Source organism: Meriones unguiculatus, chromosome 4, assembly GCF_030254825.1.
Source record: "Meriones unguiculatus strain TT.TT164.6M chromosome 4, Bangor_MerUng_6.1, whole genome shotgun sequence".
Classification (NCBI taxonomy): Eukaryota; Metazoa; Chordata; class Mammalia; order Rodentia; family Muridae; genus Meriones; species Meriones unguiculatus.
The window spans coordinates 7612520-7634676 of record NC_083352.1 but is presented as its reverse complement, the minus strand read 5'-3'; the positions used below and the strand labels follow the sequence as shown (position 1 = coordinate 7634676).

The following is a 22157-nucleotide window of genomic DNA, read 5'->3' as shown; positions in this document are numbered from 1 at the left end:
TGAACATCCCTCTTCTGCTAAGATGTACTGCTTTCCAGGACTCAAAAAAACTGGGCTAAGCAACCTTAGACTGAAACCATGAGCCAAAATAAATCTTTCCTCTTTTAAAATTATTTCTCTCAGGCATTTTATCAGAGCAGTGGAAAGCTAATTCATATCATCCAGAGAAGTACCTACAGTGATGCTGAACCCAGCCATGCCAACCAACAAAGAGTGTTCTGGTCAAGTAACCCTACTATGGACTGGGTTATCTGTGGTTTCCCACCCAGCCTTTCTTCCCTGGCATAGCTTTGAACTACATGTCCCTTACATAGACTGCTTTCTGTGGGCTAAATCTGACGCCTGGGCAACACTGCGGTCCTCACTGACAGGGCCTCGACCTGGGCTGAAGCAGCCAGCCAAGAGGGCTGCTAGTGCTTTATATATGTGCATATACAGATTCACTTATTTTATGTGTTTTGCCTGCATGCACCATGTATATGCCTGGTGCCTGAGGTAGTTAGAAGGCAACAGGTATGCTGAGAGTAGAGTTACAGATGGTTGTGAACTGCCATGTAGGTGCAGGGAACCGAACCCAGGTCCTCTGGAAAACTAGCTAGTGCTCATACCCACTGATCCATCTCCCCGCCCCTCCCTCTTTTCAGGCAGGGTTTCTCTGTTTTGTAGCTCTGGCTGTCTAGGAACTCATGATGTAGATCAGACTTTCCTTGAACTTGGAGACCACCTGCCTCTTCCTCCCAAGTGCTGGGATTAAAGGTGTGTGCCACCATGCCTGGCTTCTGAGTGTTCTTGTCACTGGCTTAGTTGATTTACAGTGTCCTGATTTGACCGACTCGGACAAGGCATGGTGTGGAGGGTCTGATGATGTCCTCACCCATTGTCTAGAAAGCCTCTCTTGGTGTATGCCCTTTGAAGCTTCATTACTAGGTACATGCTTTTTTATGCTTTCCTAGTGGGTCAAACTTTTTGTCATCATGCTATCTATGTTACTTAGAAAAGTTTTTAAAAATTCATTTTGTGTGGTGTGAGCACACATGTGGAGGTCAGGTCATAGGAACAACTGAGGGAGTTGCTTTTCTCCTTCTACTATGTGGGTCTTGAGGAACTGGAGTTGCCAGGCTTGGGGGCAACAGCTGGCAACTGTCTTCAACATGTTAGTATCTGGACAATTGCCTGGAGCACTACTTAACTTTTGGCGCTGTTATCAGCTGGCACGTTGCTTCAAACAGCCACACCTAACAGCAAGCCACTCTGGTGCTTTTCCTGGTTCATTGGCCACCCTCAAAAGATTGTCAACACAGCTGCAGTTAGATGTGTGAGTGTTTAGTCCAGAAAGCCACCTTAAGACTACTTTCTGGGATTACTCCTATTACCAAGGATGGCGTGAGGACCCAGTCAGCAAAACATAATCTACAGGGACTGAAGAGGGAGAACTGGTTACTTTGCATGATGGAAATGGGAGTGGAATACTGGAAGGTTAGCTAATGCCTCCTGGGTGGAGGAAACAGCAGGAATGGTTTCCTCCTATCAGGAAATCAGTCACTATGTCCATACCCTAGGGAACATCATGTGTGTGGGGAGTATAAAGTAGGTTGGAGCTAGGAAGAATGGGCTAAGAATAGTTGAGGCAGTCTCTGCTTGTGAGAGTTGCAGTCAGTGGTAATGTGGGTGAAAGCCGGGAGTCTCCCCTTGCAGTTTTCCGTTGTTGTCTTCAACTAGCTGAGCTTCATCAGGTGGCATGTGTCAAGGGAGTTTGTCGCATTCTGTACACCAGAGCACGCAGGAAAGAGTGGCCACGCAGTCTGCGTGCAAAAGACGAATAACGGGCTGCTTTCCATGAAGCCACCTCGGAGCTCCACTGCTATACAGTCCTGACTCAAAGGTCAAGAAGGGAGCTTTCCTCTGCCGACCACCGTGCCTCCCGACAGGAGCTGCGGAGCTGGGCCCCCAAGGGACGAGCGCTCTGCTTCTCCTGCGTTCCACAGACTCCATGGAGCTTCTAGGGTCCGCATCCGATGCTCTCAACACGGCAGCGCTCCGCGAGAACTCAGTCAAGCCTCCGGGTCTCACCAGCCGCTGACGGCTAACGTCCCGGTGACTTCACGGGGCTGAGGTTGCAGACCCCTGAGAATTAGCCCTGCGTAGGAGTCAGGACGCTGCCTGCGTACCTGTCACTGTCCTAGGCTCACGCGCGCTCGGACTCCGCATCCAGATGCGACTCCAGCCGCTGCTGTTCACATGCAGCGCACAGACCGCAAGGTGCGGGAGCGCCTCGCCGCCCGGACACCTCGCTGCGGCGAGCAGGAACCCAGCCACTATCCTTCAGACGCTCTTCCGGCGCGGAGCAGCGGAGAGCGCCGCCGCCCAGCGGGCGCATGCGTGCCTCGCGCGGGAAGCGGTGCATTATGGGAGTCGCGCGCTTTTGCCGCTTCCGCGAACATGGCGGCGCCGTAGCCCGGGAGCGGGACCCTGGGGCGCGGGGAGGCTGCGGTGCGCAGTCCGGGCGCGGTAATGGCGACCCCGGATCAGAAGTCGCCCAACGTTCTGCTGCAGAACCTGTGCTGCCGGATCCTGGGCCGCAGCGAAGGTACGCGCGGCGGGGCTGAGGGCTGTGGAGCGGGGAGCGCCAAGACCCTGGCCGCCGGGTAGCTGTTATCCCTGGCCCCGGGGGTGGAAAGGGGTGCGGCGCGCGGGTGCCTCTGCCTCCTGTAGCGGTCGGGTTTGGTTTTTGCTCCCGAGTCCAGACCGCACCACGGACTGCAGCTCTGCTTCTGCGTGCTTCCCACTACGCTGTCATTTTTGCCTCTGGTTTGAGTCCAGGGTTGGATTATGCTACCTTATTCCGGGAGAGTTCAAGAAGCGAATAATGCGTCTATGAAGCTAGATAGATCTCCAGGCACTTCTGTCCACTTTACCTGTATTGTAGCCGTGATAGTTGGGGGGAAAAAATCAAGGATCTCGTTCCTTGAAGCTCATTTTGGAGATGAGTAGGAACGCGTCGTGAGGGAACGTTTTAGTAATTGACATGACTGGGTTACTTGCTCCTTATGCCTCAAAAATGTGAAGAGATAAATCGCGCGTGTGTTCAAGGTAGACTTTGAACAAAATGGCATTTTAAGAACTGAGAGCCTTTTGATCTTTCATAATTTGTAACAGGCTGTGTAACAACTTGTCAAGCTAGAGAATGAATTACTAAACTATTGACTTGATGCAGTTCTTGCTTTATATCCTGTAATGTTTCACTGTGTACTTTATTCATGTAAGAAATCTTTGAGGCCCCCTCGTCCCGGTTATGCCATAGCGATGCTCCTACTGTCAGTGGGGGAACTGTTGACTAGTGAGTTGGTGAACACTGTTTGTGAGTGAAAATCGCTGTGTGGGAAGAAGGAGCTTAGTGGGAAAGGAAGGAAGGAAATTGAAGCAGCTATCCCAGCGACCTGGTAAGAGTGAGAGAGGGTCATTCAAATATCTGGGGAGAGTGTGAGTGGAGGACAACTTACCTTTCTGTTCGAGTGTCCCAGCCATAGGTGAAATCAGATAGTTACAGTTCTTAGTTATGACTTAACATCACTTTTCCTTTATTGCATTGGTCCAAATATTTTACTTTCCAGGAAGAAACTCATAGTTGTAACTGGATTTTGAAGTTATTTATTATGTGCTTCTAAATTTGAATTTTACACTAAGGTCCCTTTTGATTAATTGAAACGTTGATTTTTAGCAAAATTCTGTGTCCTCTTGTTTCCCCCATTTGTCATTTCTTGGGACTCTCTGGTCTCTCAGAGAGATACAGGATAAAATATTCCACAAAGCTCCTTAAAGATGATGCTGTCTTTGCTGTGATGGAGTTGTGGTTTGCTGAGTTAACTTTGTTCTCTGTTCTTGTTGTAATTTGACAGGTGTTGTAGCAATAGCTCATTGTTTTCATCTCCTTTTCCTTATGCTGTTGAGCATCTTTTCATGACTTCTCTTTTGGACATTCGGATCTCTTCCTAATGCTGTATTCTGTTTAGTTTTCTTCATAGTGTTTGCTTATGTTCTTGCTTGATTGCTTCTTCCACCTTTATAATTTTGAATGTCCTTTATTTTTCTGGGTACAAGTCCTTTGTTTTGTGTTTTGAAAACTTTTTTTTCAGCGTTTTAACTCTAATAGTTGTTTTGTTTGTTTGATTGTTTGTAGAGCAGAAATTTTAATATTTTTAAAGGCTTTTAAAAAGATTTGTGTGGATAGGTATTTGCTTGTGTGTCCGTCTGTGCACTGTGTGTGTGTGCATTGTCTGCAGAGGTTGGAAGAGGCGCCTGGTCTCCTGGAACTGGAGTTGTAGGTGGCCTGGGCATTGGATGCTGCACTTCTAGAAGAGCAACAGGGCTCTTAACTGCTCTCTAGCCCCCAAATCTTGGTGAATTCCAATTTATCTGTTCTGAAAAGAGGGGAGGGGCAGGGAGATGGCTCAACAGGTAAAAGAGCTTCTCCTAGTCTCCAGAACCCATGTAAAAAGCCCTGCTGGTGATATGCATTTGTATTAACAATGCTTCTAAGGCAGTATGGGAGGCAGAGACAGGAGAATCATCTGGAAGCTCAAGAATCGTCGAGTCTTGGTTCTGCTGCTCAGTTATTAAAACAGCAAGAGAGACAGCTTCCTTTACAGGATTGTAGCCAGGACTGTTCCTGAGAGTGGTCCTTTGCTTTCTTGTGTGCTGTCTTTTTCCCAGCCTTTGTCCCCATAGATAAGATAAAAATATGTTTTGAAATGATCATGATTTCATGTTAAGAACTGTTACCAAATCCAAAGTCATAAAGATTTCTTTCTTTTCCTCTTTTTCCCTAGGAGAGGTTATATTATATTGTTATGTGTGATATGAGTTAGTTTTTTGTTAAATGGTACAAGTTGAGGTTCATTTTTGAGCTGACCAAAGGAACCACCTCCCCCAACTGTACTTGTTTTATTCCTGTCTTGAAGACTGAAACTGTTGAAATGAACCCTTAAAGAATATTGACAGCATGGGCTGCTCCAGACCAGGAAGAGCCAGCATTTTGTGAAGGAAGGGCCTGATGGCAGTGTATTTTTTTTTTTTTAAAGCACCTAATATTTTAGAATGGTTTAGATTTACAAGAAAACTGTACACACATGGTTCTCTTTTGCCCAACACCATCTCTTCTGGTCTGAGCATATTGCTTACTGAGGTGCAGTGTTACAGTTAGTAATAATAATTGATATTGTTGATGCAGTGACAAAATTGTCACTTCAAAGGGAATAAGAGTCAATTTTGGAGTGAAACATAAGTGACTGCAATCTGAAAACACAGATTCAGGTTACCAGTAATGCCTTGTTTCAACATGGTAACAGTTTCGTGAAGTTTAGTATCAGAACAAAATAAAGTCATGACCTGCTGGGTGCTGCACGCCTGTAATCCCAGCTCAGGTAGGTCTCTGTGAGTTCAAGGCCAGCCTGGGCTACAAAGGGAATCCAGGATAGCCAAGGCTACAGAGAGAAACAAACAAACAAACCCAAAACAGCAACAACAACAAAATAAAGTCATGAATCAAGGTACTTCTCAAATATATTAGAGTGAACATCAGGTAGGTTGAGGACAGCAGAGTGGAGAATGTCTGTTATTAGCCTCAGGTTCTATTTAATGACATTCTCATCTTAGCATTGGTGGAGGCTGGGGTTCTCTGTGTACTCCAAAACACTCACCTAATAGTCACAAGGGTGGATGGTAGTTCAAACACAGAGGTGGACAGTGAATGGACTTTAAGAGGGCTAAGGATAGATGACCAAGGCAGCTTAGCTCCAGACCTGCAGTTATAACCTTAGCTAAGGCACTTGATGATTTTTCAGATTTGACACTGAGTTTTGCTTAGTCTTGGAGAATATATGATGGCTAATTGCAGTTACTTAAAAAAAAATCTGTGTGGTGTGTTCATTCATGTATGAGAGTGAGAGCACATGCGTGTGTGGAGATCAGAGGACAGCCTCTGATTCCAGACCTCGCCTTTCCTTCTTTTGGAAACAGGACCTCTTGGTTTTTTGTGTCCACCAGGCTAGTTGGCCCAGAAGCTTTCTCTTGCCCTCCCTTCCCCTTCCTCACTGTTTGCAGCTTTGCTTTGTTTTGTATGCTGTCCTCAAATGTGTGATGGTATTTAAGCTGGGTGCCATGCTTCTTCTTCGTGGAAAGATTGTTGGAGACCCTGCTGTTGCTGGGAGCTTCACCTGCCATTGTCGTCTCTCTTGCTCTCTGAGGTCAGGCTCTGACTTTGATCGTTCTCTGCTGACTTGGTGTGTGTCGAATCCTTTGAGGTTTGCCTGGATGGAAATCAGTGGTTGTCAGCGTACTGTGTGGGCATTGCCTTTTCCACCATAAATGCAGCTGTTTGCCTTGGTGTCTGTCTGCTGAGAAAATGCAGCTCCTTTCCTTGCTGAGCCTCACTGGCTTCTGCAGAGTATATCATGCATTTAATGCTTTTCTTGACATTGTCCCTCTGGATGGTTAGTTTTAATTTTGACACAGTAGAGAATCACCTGAGAAGGGAATGTCTATGAGGAATTATCTAGACTAGGTTGGCCCATGGGCATGACTATGGGGGACTCTCTTGTTTATGTTAATTGAAGTGGAAAGACCTCCTCACTGTGGGTGGCACTATTCCCTCCACATGAATTCCTGGAGTGCCTAAGAGTGAAGAATGTGAGCTCAACAGTAGCGTGTGCATTTATTACTGTCTTCTGACTGTGAGCGTGTGTGGTATGACTTCAAGTCCTGCTGCCTTCACTTTCCTTCTGTGGTAGACTGTACCTTGAACTTTGATAAATAAACCCACTCTCCCTTAAGTTGCTTTTGTCAAAGTCTCTTATCACAGTAAAGGAAAAAGAAACTAAGAAATTGGTACCGAGAGTGGGTAATATTGTTGTGAAAAACCTGACTGTGATTTTGTGTCTTTGGAACTATTTGTGGGAAGAATGTAAAAGAGTTTAAAATTTGGGGCTAGAAAAAGCCATTGAATGCTGTTAGTAGTTTAGTTGGCTTTCTCTTGGGAGCTTGGAAAATGAAGCTGAGAAAAATGAGGACAAGTGGAAGCCTAGCTCTTGAGAAGAAGGACTGTGTCAGAAAATGGGCCAGGGATAATCCTGTGATATTTTATTAAGAATCTGGCTTTATTTTGCCAGTTTTGTGAGATTTTGAATGAAGTTTGGTTTAAACATAGTTTGTTAGAAAGGTGTGTGGACAAGCTTCAAGTTTTGACATGGAAGTGCAGACAGAAAAGCAGCTGTGGCTGTTACAGAGATGAGCACCATGAAGGAGAAACCTGGTGGTCTGCACAGGGGCATCAGGAAAGTGTGTCCTCAGGGTCAGCACACGGAAGCTGATACAGCTATGGTCCACGGGGGCAGACTACACCTCCTGATGGTGGCTCTGCTTAGGTGCTGTTGCTTTTGAAAGTATGAAAGACACAAGGAGGAAGGAGTGGCAGAGAGCAGCTGAGGTCAGGCACTGTGTGGCAGGGGTGAGGTCCCCAGAGAGAAGCAAGCCCTCAGAGGCCATGTGTGCTACTGTGAAGAGGAAGTGTAAGTGTAGAAACCCCAGAGTGTTGGGGATGCCAGGATCACAGGACATGTGCCCGGAAGAGCTGCAGGCATGGCGCAGAGCTGGACTAAGTTTGAAAGAGAAGCTGTGTGTGCCACAAGTGGAAGGGCTGAAGGAATGGGGCTGCCTGAACCCTTTGGGGCCCAGTCAATTTCATCATGAGCCCCAGATGCTGGACATGGAGCTGCAGTATTTGGTTTTGGCCGTATTGGGTTTGGCAATTCGGGTTTGATTATTTCTTGCTGTGCTCTTGATTATTCTAATTTGAAATTGGAATGTTTATTTTGTGCCATTATCTTTTGGAAGCATATAAGTTGTTTTTTTTTTTTTTTTCTATAGGAGTTGACAATTCAGCATTTTGAACTTCTAAAATGCTAAGAATTTTCAAGACTTTGGAGACTTAAAATTGGACTGTATTTTACATGTACATTATTAGGGTTTCTTAGTGTTCTATTGTTGTAAAGAGACACCATGACCATGGCATGTCTTATAAAGGAAAACATTTGTGACTTGCTTACAGTTTCAAAGGTTTAGTCTATTACCATATTGGTGGGAAGCATGCTGGCAGGCAGGTAGACATGGTGCAGAAGGATCTGCAGGCAGCTGGAAGAGCAAGAGCCACTGGGCCTGGCTTGCGTTTCTGAAACCTAAAAGCCTACCCCCAGTGACATACTTCTTCCAGCAAGGCCACACCTCCTAATCCCTTTCAAGTAGCACCACTCCCTATTGACCAAGCATTCAAATATATGAGCCTATGGGGCCCATTCCTTTTCAAATCATTATATTCTAATCCTTGGCCCCCATAGACTTGTAGTCATACCATAATGCAAAAGTGCCTTCAGTCCAACTTCAAAAGACCTTGTAGTCTGTAACAGTCTCAACACTATTTAAAAGTCCAAAGTCTCTTCTGAGACTTGTGACAATCTCTTAACTGTAAGCCCCTCTAAAATCAAAACCAAAAAAAACCAAAAACCCAAAACATATCACATACTTCCAGTATACAATGGCACAGGATATATGTTACCATTCCAAAATGAAAGAAAGGAAGCCTCATGAGGAAATACTGGACAAAAGCAAGACCGAAAACCAGCAGAGCAAACTTCAAATTCTACACCTCCATGTCTGATGTCAAAGGGTCTTCAGACCTGCGACTCCTTTCGTCATTGTTGACTGCAACTCACTTCTCGCTCTTGGGCTGGCCTGTTAGCAGCCTTCCTCTGCAGGTGTCCCCATGGCCCTGGCATCTCCAACATCCTGGAGTCTCCAAGGTGATTCAGGTTTCACCTTCACAGCTTCCTGCCATGGCCTCTCAGGGTTTCCATGCAGACACATCCCTGACACATGCCTGGCCTCAGCAGCTTTTCTAGGGAGATTCCATAACCACCTGACTCTAAAGCTAAAACAAAACCACATGACTGAAGTTGCCATGTGGAACTTGGCCTCCTTGTTCAAATACATTTTTACTACCTTTCTGTTTTTTGTGGTTTTCTTCCTGCTTCAGTTTTTTTCTAATTCCTTTTCACAAGGTGGAAGCTTAACTGGTGATTTTTTTGTTTTGTTTTGTTTGACTGAGGTTACCCCTCCCTGTATTCCATTTAGCATCAAGGTTTTCTTTGCTTTTTATTTCCTTGAGCACAAGATTTAGCTCTATTACACTTCCTGGTACTCCCTTTCTCCTCAAATTGTACATTTTGTATTTCTCTTTCTTTGGCTTGTACCTTTTTATTATCGATTATAACCATGCAGCAGTCAACACTAGACTGTTTTGAAATCTCCTCTGCCAATGTCATTAATCTGAAAGTCTTCAATTTACCCTCAGGCAGTTTTTTTATTTATTTTTTGGCCAGGGCAAAAAAGCAGCCACACTTCAATCAAAACCAAAAAACAAACAAACAAACAAACAAACAAAAAACATATCACATACTTGTCAAGCTATCACAGGGATAGTCTGGAAGCCACTTACTAATATTCTTCTCTGAAACCTCTTAAGTGAGGCCATTGTATCTACAGTGCTCTTAGCACAACTATCTTCCATGTTCCGATTAGGATGGCCTATTAAGCCCTACATAAAACATTCAGCTGCTTTCATGGTCCACAGTCCCAAAGTTAACACTCTGCCAACAAGCAGCATGGTCAGGCCTATCACAATGGCATCCCCCTTCTAGTACCAACTTCTGTCTTAGGCAGTTTTCTGTTGCTGTGAAGAGATGCCATGGCAACTCTTAGAAAGGAGAGCACTGGGTTGGGGCTTGCTTAAGGTTTAATCCATTATCGTGGTGGCGGTCATGGCAACAGAAAGAAATGCAGCCATGGTGTGGGAAAAAGAGCTGAGAGTTTGACATTGGATCTGCAGGCAGCAGGAAAAGCAAGAACCACTTCCTGCCTGGGCTTCTGGAACCTCAAAGCCCACCCCCAGTGACACACTTCTTCCCAAAAGCCCATACCTTCTAATCTCTCTCAGTTAGCACTACTTCCTGATGATCAGACATCCAAATATATGAGCCTGTTAAGGTCACTTCTACTGAAACCACCACAGAGGATAACAGGAGACTTTGGGGACAAAGAGTAGAAGGTTATGGCTTAAAGTGATATGTTTGTGTGTCAAGTTGGCAAGAGGTAAAATTGTGATGATTAGCTTTATGTATCACCTTGATTCAATCTAGAATCACCTAAAAAGTCAGTCTCCATGGCAGATTGTCTAGGTTGGCCTGTTCAGATGTCAATAGAGAATTACCTTGATTTATGGGAAGTCCAGCCTACTGGGGTGTCACCATTCGCTGGACAGAGGAGCCTGGGCTGTGTGGGAGTGGAGGAAGGGAACCGGATGCCTGCATGCAATTTTAAATATTACGTTTAAATTGACTGGATGTGATATGACCAGTTGGTTCAAGTCCCTGCCCCTCGGTTTCCTTGCAGCGGTGGACTATGACGTAAAATTGTGAGTCAGATAAGCCTATTTTCCTTGAGTTGCTTTCGTTAATATTTATCACAGCAACAGAAAAGAAACTCCCTTCCCACTCCCCTTCCCATTGCTGGCCTTGCAGACATTGGGTTTCCAGCGTCATCATCCTTAGGTCGGTGCCACACACCCATCTGTTCTCTAGCTTTCCTCTCTGGCTTCACTTCTGCCTTGGTAAATTTGTGTCTTCCTTATTTAAACTGCTTTATTCTCTTTTTTTTTTTTTTTTTAAGGAAGCAGAGATGAACCTGTGCTGTAACTCATAGAGTGTAGAAGCATGCGCCCAGATTCTGCCTCTTTCTTGCTAGGAGCGGGGACTGCTCAGCGGCCTCTGACCAGCTTACTTCCTAAGTCCCTTGCCCATCCTGTGACTTTAGTTGCTCCTTTTAAATTGGCTACCGGTTCAGTTTGGTTTTCCTTTAGGATTTTTCTGTATCTCTGTTATCTTTTCCCAAACTTTATAGAACTCTTCACTGAAGTCATTGATTAGATATGGCTTTTCTGCCCTCTTAGTTAAGACTAGTTAAGTGGATTGCTCTCTTGACCTGTGTACTCTGATGATGAAACTGTCCAGTTATAACTTGCATCCTTTTGCTCACCTTCCAGCTGATGTTGCCCAGCAGTTCCAGTTTGCTGTGAGAGTCATTGGCAGCAACTTTGCCCCAACTGTTGAAAGAGACGAATTTCTAGTAGCTGAAAAAATCAAGAAAGAACGTATGTATTTTTCTTAACTATAATCTGTTGGATTATGAAACTTGTGAAAATTTAAGATTCACTATATGACATGTGTATGTGCATATACATAGGTATGTCTGCATGTATTTGTGCATGTATATATGTGTACATGTGTTTATATATATGCATGGTCACATATGTGTGCATGCTTAAGGATATACACTTATGTGTGTATATGTGCTTGTCTGTGTTTATATATTCTTCACACATGTATGCATTTGTATATCTGTATATGTGTGTTTGCATGTATACCCATATATACATATGTGTATGATTATATGCTGTTCTCAAGTCTGTTTTAATTGTAGCTACTATTAAAAATAAGGGCAGTTCAATTTTTCTTGGCATTAAAATTATGAAAACATAGTGGAGGTTGATTTTAAATGTGTTACAACACTGTAATCTAGTTTTAGATTACAAAAGATAAAGGACTTGCTGTCCCTCCCTGTTTTCTGATTTCCAGTGTCTAGCATAACAGTTAAGCATACTCTGTGAGGCATCACCGCTTCTTTCATTGTTGCCATCAGACTTGCAGTACTTCAGAGCTGTGTGAGCATTTTACTTCTGAGATGGCACTTCAAGCTCTCTTAAGTGGTGGCCCCTGGAGAAGAAGGTTTCTATTTGTGGCACTTGGTTTGGTAATAGCAGTTGCGTTGAGTGAGGTCGGCTCTGCCACTCCTCTCAGGCTCTGGAGTGCTTTGTGGAGTCTAGGCTGTGAGTGGCAGGCAGTCTTCAGCTGTCTGTGGGAGAGCTGTCTTGTCCTGATTTGGAGACTGTATTTTGCGGATGTGTGAGCATGCTGCAGTCAGGGCCTGCCAGTGGGACTTAAAAACCTGCCTTGCATATTAGAAGCTTCTTCCTGCTGGGCTACTGTTAAACTGTCCAAATGAAGTGGCCTTTGAGTTTTGTTTCTAAATGTTTGCCAGTTTGCCAGTAGCACTCCTAGGAAGCATTCTGGAAAACAGAGTGTCCTGCCCTGAGCTGTTGCATTAGGAACTGCACAAGCCAGGGATCTCTATGGATGTTATCTTTGAGAGCTGTAACACAGAGTCTGGGAGTGCTGGCTGGTGACAGAGCTGAGGCTTTGGTTCCAGAATGATTAGATCTGCCTGTGGAAGACTTGAGCAATGTGACCCTAAGGACCAAGCAGCTAGAATGGCAGCCTGGGTGTGGCTCAGCATGAGCCTACAGTAGGCTTCTTTGTTAGCTGCTTTACTTTCTTGGTTTTAAGTTACCCATGCTCAACTATGGTTGGAAAATAGTAGTGGGAAAGTACATCCCGGAAACAAGTGACCCATAGATTTTAAATGACTTGTCCTCTTAAGGAATGTGTTGAAGTCTTATAGCACTCACTCCTTCCTGCCTGGCCTAGGAGTCGTCTCTTTGTTCAGCATGTCCCTGCTTTGTATGCTTCCCACCTTGTCCCATTGGTCATGCAGCTGCCTTCTCAGTCACCAGAGCAAGGGCTGTGTTTTCACTCCTCTGTGCTTCCTGTAGGCCAGACTTGCTTCAAACTTGGCCATCTCACCTCCCAAAAAGCTAGGATTATAGACGTGCGCCACCATGATGGGCTGCCTCGTTTTTCTTAGTGGTCCCAAAGCATAAGGATACTGAGCTCTGTAAATCAGATATGATGAAGAAAATCAAAGTGCTTCCTGCAGGTGAAAGATATGGGGCTTGGTATTGGGGGAGGTTTCAGATACCCCCCAGGGCTCCTGGACCTTATCTCATTAGTTAAATAAGTAGAAAATAACAGTGGGGTTTCTAGCCTGTTACTAAATATTGAAACTTACTCTCCTTTTATGCCTGTCAAGTTCCCCATGTAACTGTGAACTCCTCCTGAGCTTCAAGCTGCTTCCACTCTAAATTCTCACAAAGAGCACTGCTGTTGGCTGTCCTATAATTTCCTTTGTGAATTTTGGTTTCATAGTCTCCTGGTGAGCTTATTGCCAGTATGTGTCACAGTCATGTCATTACTGTAGATTTTCAAGGAAGTCACATAATAATTAACAGTAATAACTGAACAATAAAAATATCGAAAATAAAATTAGCAATAAGAAATGAATTGATATTTAGTTTGAAACAGTGATTATTTTATACTGAAGCCAAATGGAATACTGATGCTCATCTTAGCAGAACTGTTAGGATATGACTTTTTTTTTTTTTTTTTTTTTTTTTTTTTTGAGACAAGGTCTTTTCCCTGTGTAGATTGGGCTGGTCAGCGAGGCTGGCCTTGAACTTAAGATCTGCCTGCCTCTGCCTTCTGAGTGCTAGGGTTAAAGCATGCACCACCTGGATGGGATGTGGCTTCTTAAATCAGCTGAACTGTCATGTTTGGTGACCCTGTGAATTCATGATTTCCTAGTTAACTTTACTTCCCATCCTTCCCTCCAGGTAGCTGATACCAGTTAGTAGTGTTGAGGGTAGTTTGCCTCATGGATCAGTATTTGTAGATAGTCTTCTCTTTATCCCAGCCTGAGAGTCTCCATGTTTTATGTATGTCAGTGAGGCAAGGTGAGCTGACCAAACAGATCTTGCTAAAACTCTCCTTGTCCTGTTCTTTGGATTCTGGGATCAGGATTCTTTTCAGCACATCTCAGTCTCTTAGCACAGATACAAAGATTTCTTAACACTGAATCATGGTGTGTGCAACTAATAGGCTTAATTCCTTTTCTAAATTTTCAGTTATTCGACAAAGGAGAGAAGCGGATGCCGCACTGTTTTCCGAACTCCACAGAAAACTTCATTCACAGGTACTGTGAAATGTTCTGGAAGTCTGTGAATGAAGAGTGGTTTGGGAATTCTTGGGTGCTATTCTTTCATGCTCCCTTGTAATCATTAATGGCTGTTAGTTGTAGTTGGTGCTTCCACTCAAGAGGTTCAGTATTAGAAGTAAGTGTTAGTTTGAGTTCTGTTAAACTTGTGGCATGTGTCTTTTGGATAGGAGTTGGACTCTCCATCTTGCATTGCAGTTGCCCTGGTGATGGTGTCAGGAGCAGGCAGGCTGGTGGATGTCCAGACCTGGCCCCATCACAGCAGAGGCTCCATCGTGGATGCAGTTTTCTGTGAGCAACTCATTTCATTGCTGTAGTGAATAACTAAAGGGAAAAGTTTTGAACCTTTTGTGATTGGATACTGATACTTGAACATTTTCCTGACCTAATATTTTGATAAAGATTTATGAGCTTCTGTCAAAAAGATACTTGCACCATGAGTTGAGATTTTGTGATTTCTGCTTGCCAGGAACTGAGGTCACCCACTTTCTCCCTTTTGCTGTAGAGAGGACTAAGGCCTCAGAGGATTAATGTTTGCTCAGCCAGTCCTGTGGTCTGAGACAGTGAAAAGGGAACCAAGACTGCAGAGACTGCGTTTATGTCCTTCCAGGCCTCACCTCTCTGCACCTTGATGATGAGCTACTCCATGTTTGCTGAGAGCTCTGGTTCCTTAGTGCAATCTGATTCACTTGGCTCACTGGAGGACACTCCTCCATCTCGGAAAGTCTTAGAAAGTAAGAAATGAGCTTTCTGTGCAGCCCATCTCTTCCAGAGAATGGTTTCCAGTGGCAGTACCACTTTTGCTTGTCTTCAGTCTTTCTCTATCTGTGACTGACTTTTGTACTGGAGGATGACAAAGGAGTTTAATGTGCTGTAGTTAGGGAGCTGCTTGGCCTTTATGGGATCATGAAGATAGTTTTATGCAACAAAACTTGTTATGTCTATTGCTGTGGCCACTGGAAGGAGTTGTACTTGGGAAACTGAAATTTAGAAGGTTTTTTCCTAAAAACTTGTTTGAAACTCTGTTTGTTCCTATGCTTGCTTGCATATCTATCTATCTGTCTGTCTGTCTGTCTGTCTATCACCTACCTGTCTTCTATCTATCATGTATCTATTATCTGTATATACCATTTATCTACCTATCAACCTATCATCTACCTACCTACCAATTTATTAATCTGTTTGTCATCTATCTCTCTCTCTATCTATCATCTATCAGTCATCTATTACCTATCTGTCTATCATCTACCTATTATATGTCAATCTATCACCCATTTATTTATCATCCATCTGTCATTTATCTACCTATCAATCTGTCTAATCTTTCTACCTATTTATCAATCTGTCTCTCTGTCATCCATTCATCTATCTATTTATCCATTTATCTATCTATGCTTTTTGAGATAGTCTTTACCTCTTTAACTCATGCTATGCTGAAACTCACTGTGTTACCCAGATTGGCCTTGAGCTCACAGCAAGCCTCCTGCTCCAGAATCCCTACTGGCTGTAGTGCTGGTGAGGTAGCTGGGTTGGGAGGATGGAGGCTGAGTGTGAAACTGTGACTCTGTGGCTTGATGGTATCCCTAGTCCTGGGCCTGGTGAGGCCATCTTGGCTTCTTGCGTGGTAGGTTCCTGGTTGGAGCAGCCTTGTTTTCATTACTCCTGTCTGTACCTCAGCATATGCTGAAGGCTCTTAAATAGGTTGCTTCACCTGGCTGTCAATACCTGTTCCCTATGTTAAAAGAAGCCACCCTTAAGCCCAATGTGTGGCACACTCCTGTATCTTGGAACTGGGGAGGTTGAGGTGGGAGGGTGAGCTTAGCTGAACTTGTAGTGTTCTGTGGTTAAAAAAAAAATCTGATTTGCTTTCCAACATGTCATTGGCAGTTTTGTTTGTACCAGTTTTGTTCATTTGTTCCACACGTGCACATTTTTCATTTTACTTGCAGTGGCCTGGATTCCCAGTTCTTGTTCGTTGATCTCTTTATGGTTCTCCCTCCTCATGGCCACTTCTCCAGCTGTGTAATTTGCCTGCATGTCTGTTTCTATTAGAAATGTCAGGGTACCCACAGGGTGGAGTTCTTTCCATTCTTGCATTTCCTTTCCCACAATCCTCTTTTCTGCTCTAGATGAGACATTAATCAAGAAAACCAGTCCTCCCCCCGCTCCCCATTATGTAGTCCTGGCTGGTCTGAAACTCACTGTATTGATAAGGCTGGCCCTGAGCTCACAGAGCTCTACTTGTCTTTGCCTCCTGAGTCTCTGCCACCACACTCGGCTTAATTCACAGAATTTTGGTAATATTTCTTTTACCATCACTGTGTTTGGGGTAACTTTGGGATTTGTTTCCAGGGAGTTAGGAGCTGTGGGTGCTGGCCACAGTGTCTCTTCCAGTCTTCTGAGGAATAGTGCCATTTATGACTCATGAGGTGAGCTCAGATGATAGTCAACAGGTGAAACTGAAAATGTGTGTCGATTTTGGAAATAAGTATAGGAGAGAAAATAAAACAAAGTTGATACAATAGCTCTTGTAATATTATTTTTAATCTAAACAGGGAGTTTTGAAAAACAAATGGTCAATCCTCTACCTCTTGCTGAACCTTAGTGAGGATCCTCGCAAGCAAGCCAGCAAGGTGGGTGAGCGGGCCTCAGCAGTGTTGTGTGAGATGGTCATACCATGTTTTCATAGGAAGGAAAATAATAGGAGAAAAGCAAAAAACCACCAAGCCTGGAAGTCAAGTCATTTCTTCTTTTCCATGGGCAGTTAAGCATTGTGCATCAAGCAGCTCAAGTTATTAAAGAGTCGATACTGTGGAATTAGGGCATCAGCCCGGAAGGGTCGACATTTTTGAGCTGGGCAGCCATGGGCAGTTGTTGTGCCTCCAGGTGTTGGGAGCACGTGTCACTGTCATCTCAGCAGGCTTCCTGCTGAGAACCCCTGTGTAATATTTACTGGCGCCTCTGGCTCTCCCTGCTGTAGGGTAGTATGATAGAACGTTCTGCAAACCTTTGACTGGCAAGAAGCTGAGCAGTGTGGGTGGGGGATTTGTTCCAGCCTCCTTGTTATGTGGCAGTGGTAGGCTGGGAAACTTGTTTGTGTTTTTTTGTTGGAGTTAAGAGAACTCCTGATACTGTCAATTATGACATTTCAAAAGTGTTTCATTGACTTGCTTGAATAAGTATGAAACTCAAATTCAGTTCCAGAAATAGCATGGGAATAGGAATATAAAATTTCTGTGGGTTTGGAAAAGTTGTCCTACAATTTCTTACCTATGTGTTTACAATGCACTTCATTTCAGGTAACTAGCTATGCTTCGTTATTTGCACAAGCATTACCAAGAGATGCTCACTCGACGCCTTACTACTATGCCAGGCCTCAGACCCTCCCCCTGAACTACCAGGACCGCAGCATACAGGCGCAGAGCACTGGCAGCTTGGGCAGCAGCGGCATCAGCAGTATTGGCATGTGTGGCCTCAGTGGACCCACCCCTGTGCAGCCTTTCCTCCCTGGGTAACTAGAACTAGCTCTCTCTCTTTCTCTGTCACGACATGATACAACCAGAAGCATCCAGGGGCTTATGTGTGTCCTGCCCTGGCTGCTAGGGTGACTCTCAGTGTTGTAGGTCTGTCCCCAGGCTTTTAGCAAGGCTGTTCCTGTTGGAGTCAGAATTTTAAGAAGTAGCAGGGTGAGTTGTCCTTAGGGTGTGACTTTTAGACGCAGTTAATACTGTGAGCAAAGAGGATGGATGCCACAGACGTGCGGCTAACACAAGACCGTGTTAGCGTCTTGCAGTTGTCATTCCTGGTGGTCGCAGTGTAAAAGGATTGAGCTGGATAGTTTTCCAGAGGAGCGGTGACCAGAGAATCAGCATCAAAAGTGTGATGTTTTCCACAAGGGCATCACAATCACTCTGAGTTACGAAATTGCCCAGAAGGTACTGAATGTGAACTGTGTCACCACACACAGATTGCTCTGTGATGACCCTGTAACATTTACCAACAACACTTGCAGATGACCCAAAGCCATATATGCCTGAAAGGGTCTCATCTGTGACCTTAGAATTTAGAGTGCTTATTGTTGTCATGAAAAACTCACATAGATAATTTTGAGCTAAATTAGGCTTTTATTTTACATTTACAAGTCTTTTCACATGCACAGTATTACTGAATGCTGGTGCTGAGCCTGTGCCCACCAAGGGTAGTGCAGGACAGGGACTGGCAGTGCTTCCATACTGAGGGTAGTGGAGGGTGGGAGTGATGGTGCTGTGCTCCCCATACTGAGGGTAGTGCAGGACAGGACTGGCAGTGCTCCCATACCAAGGGTAGTGCAGGAGGAGAATGGCTTCCCCAGAACACTCTATAGATCCCTAGGGCAGCATGTGCAGTTGAGGGCCTGTGGCTGTTTAAGTGTTAGAAGACACAGTAGTTTTGTTACAGATGTCACTAGAAATAAGTGTCAGATTCTTACATTTTCACAGAGCGACTGTGATGTCTTTATTTGTCAGGTTACTTTTGCCTTGCATTTTATGTATTTGTGTGTTTTTCAAATGAATTAAAACTTGAAAGTTTCTTTTCATAGTATGCATACAAGGGTGGGGTGGGGGTTAGTGACCAGCTGATGGGACAGGGACCAGGTGTTGAGACTTATTAACTCAGGAAATGTTGAATGAATGAAAGCCCATGATCTTGAAGTTGAAACTGATTTAAAATTTCAAGCTGCTTATGTTAGCTGTGATGTGTGCTGTGTGTTTGTAGAGAACTCAGACAGGGGAGAGAAACATGGACAGTAGGGTGAGTTGGGAGTAGGTCTGAAAGCTGGGTCAGTATCCTGGGACAATGCAAGGGCCCAAGAACAGATAGTCGTAGAGACATGTGGGTTAGGAGAACCCTGGTATCAGATTCATAAATTAATGTAGTTACTGTGATAACTTATGGAAGGTTCCTAGGAGCCTTTCTGTCTCTCGTGGACAGTCCGGTTATTTGGAGCAATAAATGTCGCTTCCTTCCTTTCTCTAGACAGTCTCATCAAGCTCCAGGAGTTGGTGATGGCCCTCGACAGCAGCTGGGGCCTCGTCTTGCATGGACTATGACTACAAATCAACCTTCTTCACAAACCCCTACCTCCAAAGGTTTCCCAAATGCTTTTTCTCGCAACATCACCACCCGGTCAAGGAGAGAAGGGGATCTAAGTGGTAAGATGTGTCTTGGCATTTAGAAACCATTTTATTCTAAACTTAAAGCTAGGACCTCATCTGTAGTGATACTAGTCTTTCTGTAATGAAACGCAGGACCCTGCTCTGGCCAGGAGGTATTTTACGCTGCCTGCTGTTAGCTCCAGTGCCTTCACTCTGAGCTGTTGTCTGATTGATCGGTTCCCTCAGTGTTGTGCTCTCTGCCTCCTTGTCACAGTTCCCTTCCGATCTCGCTCTGTTGTTCCTCCTGGGAAGCCATTCAGTCCTTCAGGAAGGTCACGTGTTCATGTCCCAGCTTTGTGGAGGGGGGTGTCCATTGTCATCATGCTGCTGGTACTTAGCATGGGGTCTGCAGTGTGAAGGAAATTCACTGGCCATTTCTGTGGTGGTGAGATGAAGCCCTCTCCAAGGGTTTTGAAATCCTGTTAGATTGTCAAGGGAGCTGGGAGTGGGTTTTGTGCGTATACCAGCCACATGTGGCAGTGCTTGGCAGGTAGAGTACTGAGAAATGAGCTGTGCTGTTGGTTCTTGGTCTGCTGATCCTGATGCTGTGGCTGCTGCTTCCTCTCCATAAGGGCAGCCAAGGGGCCAGTGTCATTTGCAACTCTAGGGACATGAAAGCCTTTGCCCAGGCAGCTGTCCTCCTGGAGAGCTCACATATGTGCCTTTTCAACCACATTAGCTTGTCATGTGTAAGCATGGGCACTCAGGGCCAAGCATGCCGATATGTGGTGCAAGCCAGCACAGTCCTCAGCCTTTAGATCTGTGTCCCCATATACCCAGAGGGGACTTGAAAGAAGTAGATGAGAAGAGGAAAGATCAGGGGGTAGGTAGGAGCCATGGCAGTATGGCTGATTTTACCCAGGTGTGCTTGTTAAAGGCACAGTTGCTTCTTTTCCATTTCAGTTCTGAGTCTAGTTCCAGTCTGAGTAGTACCTGGTGCTTACAAGAGATACACTTTAAGTAAGGGTTACAAGCCAGTTCAAAGTGAGTGGGTGGGGGTGGATGATATCTGCCTGGAAAGCCAACCACAGCGGGCAGAGCCTCTGTCAGAGTAGACTTCAGATGTAGGTTGGTCTTCGGAATAGTGAAGCTCTACTCTTGAGGAAGGAAGGTTCATGGAGTACTCCTGCCCTTATCAAAGTGCACAGGAGGGAAAGAAAGCCAGGAGTGCATGGCTCCCAGCTGGCTCTGTTAGCTGCTTCTCGGTGGCTTAGCCACAGGCGGAAATGGGCAAGGATGCCGTGTGAGATTCGAAGGACATTGTTAACCTGACAGATGATGCAGCAGCCCACAGCCATGAAGGATGCCCATGCGGCACTCCATGCAGGACTGTGAATGTTGACTTCTCCTGACCACCTCTCTGGGCTCTTGGCTCTGACATCCTGGCTTCTTGGTGTTGTTTTGCCTCCTTGCCCTCATTGCTTTAGCTAGCACCCAAAGTTTATTGTGACATTTCTTCAGGGAAACTGGGGAAGCCAGTGTCTTTTCTGAGCTGTGAACTCCATTCTCTATTTCTGGTGGTAGGAGGGTCCTGTTCGTGTTCTCACCGAGAAGTAAACTATATTAAACAACCCCCTATGGTTGACTTCTGCTCTTACCTGTCTGGTGGTCACAGCAGGGCTCATCTTCAGAGGCCTTTGTGGGGACACTGTGGAAGCCCTGACCTCTCAGAAGGCCTGTGCCTTTCTGTCTTGCTTCTTGAGCTCACTTACTGGGTTGGTATATGTTGTCTGGGAGCAAATGTATAACACACAGCTAATGAGTTGTGCAACTCATTTCACGTGGAGAGTGTTCCTTACTGGCTTTGAAAAATACTTTGCAGGCACATTGGAAGTTACTGAAGCAGCTCTTGTGAGAGACATTCTCTACGTTTTCCAGGGCATTGATGGCAAAAACATCAAAATGAGCAGCACTGAAAACTGTTACAAAGTGGAAGGGAAGGTATGTAGCAGCCTGCTGCCTGCAGGAAGAACACCCACCGACCCCAGATTGAGCGCTCACTGACTGGCATTCCTGGGGCTTGGCATATCTGGCACCGAATGAGTGGCACAGCTGGATTTGGCTTCTTGCGCTGACCATTTGTGGCTGCTGTGATCTGTCACAGGCCCTCTGTGGCGGGGCTTGCTTTTCCCCATGAGTTCACTGCTGGGGGTGCTGCAGTGAGGGTAGAGGACTCAAGAAACAGGCATTGTGGTGTGCTGTCCTGGATGCAGCATTCCTGATGCAGTCTTCCCACATCCCTGTTCCCGTGAGTGTCTGCTCTGCTTGGCTCCTCTCAGCAGGACAAGGGGCGTCACTTCCCTGTGTCTCTGACGAGTGTCAAGGTCCTTGGTGGACCTTGCCCTGGAATGGTACTTAGTGCACAGGGTGACAGAGAAGGAGCCTGCTGGTCTCCATTCTGTCCTCCCTGTTGCCGTACTTTCTTCCTCCTGGTGGTGTGGTAGTTACTGTTAACTTCCTTGTGCTGGTGTTTAGTGTTAGAATATTAGAGCAAGAGGCTGGGGCTGATGATGAATTCTACCATTCTCTTTTGAGTTTTGATTTGCTGTCTTTACTTTTTAGGCGAACTTAAATAAATCTCTGAGGGACACAGCAGTCCGGCTTGCTGAGTTGGGATGGTTACATAATAAAATCAGAAAATATGCTGACCAGAGGAGTCTGGACCGCTCATTTGGACTTGTAGGTCAGGTATGTTCATCATTGTGGGTTTGAAGTGCTTGTTCTCTTTAACTTCTGAGTGTAAAGTAATTTTCAGGGTTCTTCTTGAGGGAAGTGTCCTTGATGACTGGTGATGCTGTCAGTTGGGCTCCAGTGAGAATATACAGTCCTGGGAACTGGTGAGGGAATGGCAGGTGGAAGCCCATCAAGGCCAGAAAAAAGAGCTCGAGAGATGTAGGGACTTTGAAGTGGGAA

General features: G+C 45.1%; 1 protein-coding gene across 1 annotated transcript in view; it reads left to right on the top strand.

Moving 5' to 3' along the window:
• The first annotated feature begins 2396 nt into the window (after window positions 1-2396).
• The window catches only part of Tubgcp3 (tubulin gamma complex component 3), a 58106-nt gene continuing 38345 nt past the window's right edge, over window positions 2397-22157 (top strand). The window contains exons 1-8 of the mRNA XM_021657406.2: window positions 2397-2587; window positions 11147-11254; window positions 13961-14028; window positions 16605-16682; window positions 17349-17560; window positions 19066-19241; window positions 21067-21185; window positions 21807-21932. Coding sequence (XP_021513081.1) covers window positions 2512-2587; window positions 11147-11254; window positions 13961-14028; window positions 16605-16682; window positions 17349-17560; window positions 19066-19241; window positions 21067-21185; window positions 21807-21932 — 963 coding nt within the window. The 5' untranslated portion in view covers window positions 2397-2511. The remainder of the gene's footprint in view (window positions 2588-11146; window positions 11255-13960; window positions 14029-16604; window positions 16683-17348; window positions 17561-19065; window positions 19242-21066; window positions 21186-21806; window positions 21933-22157) is intronic.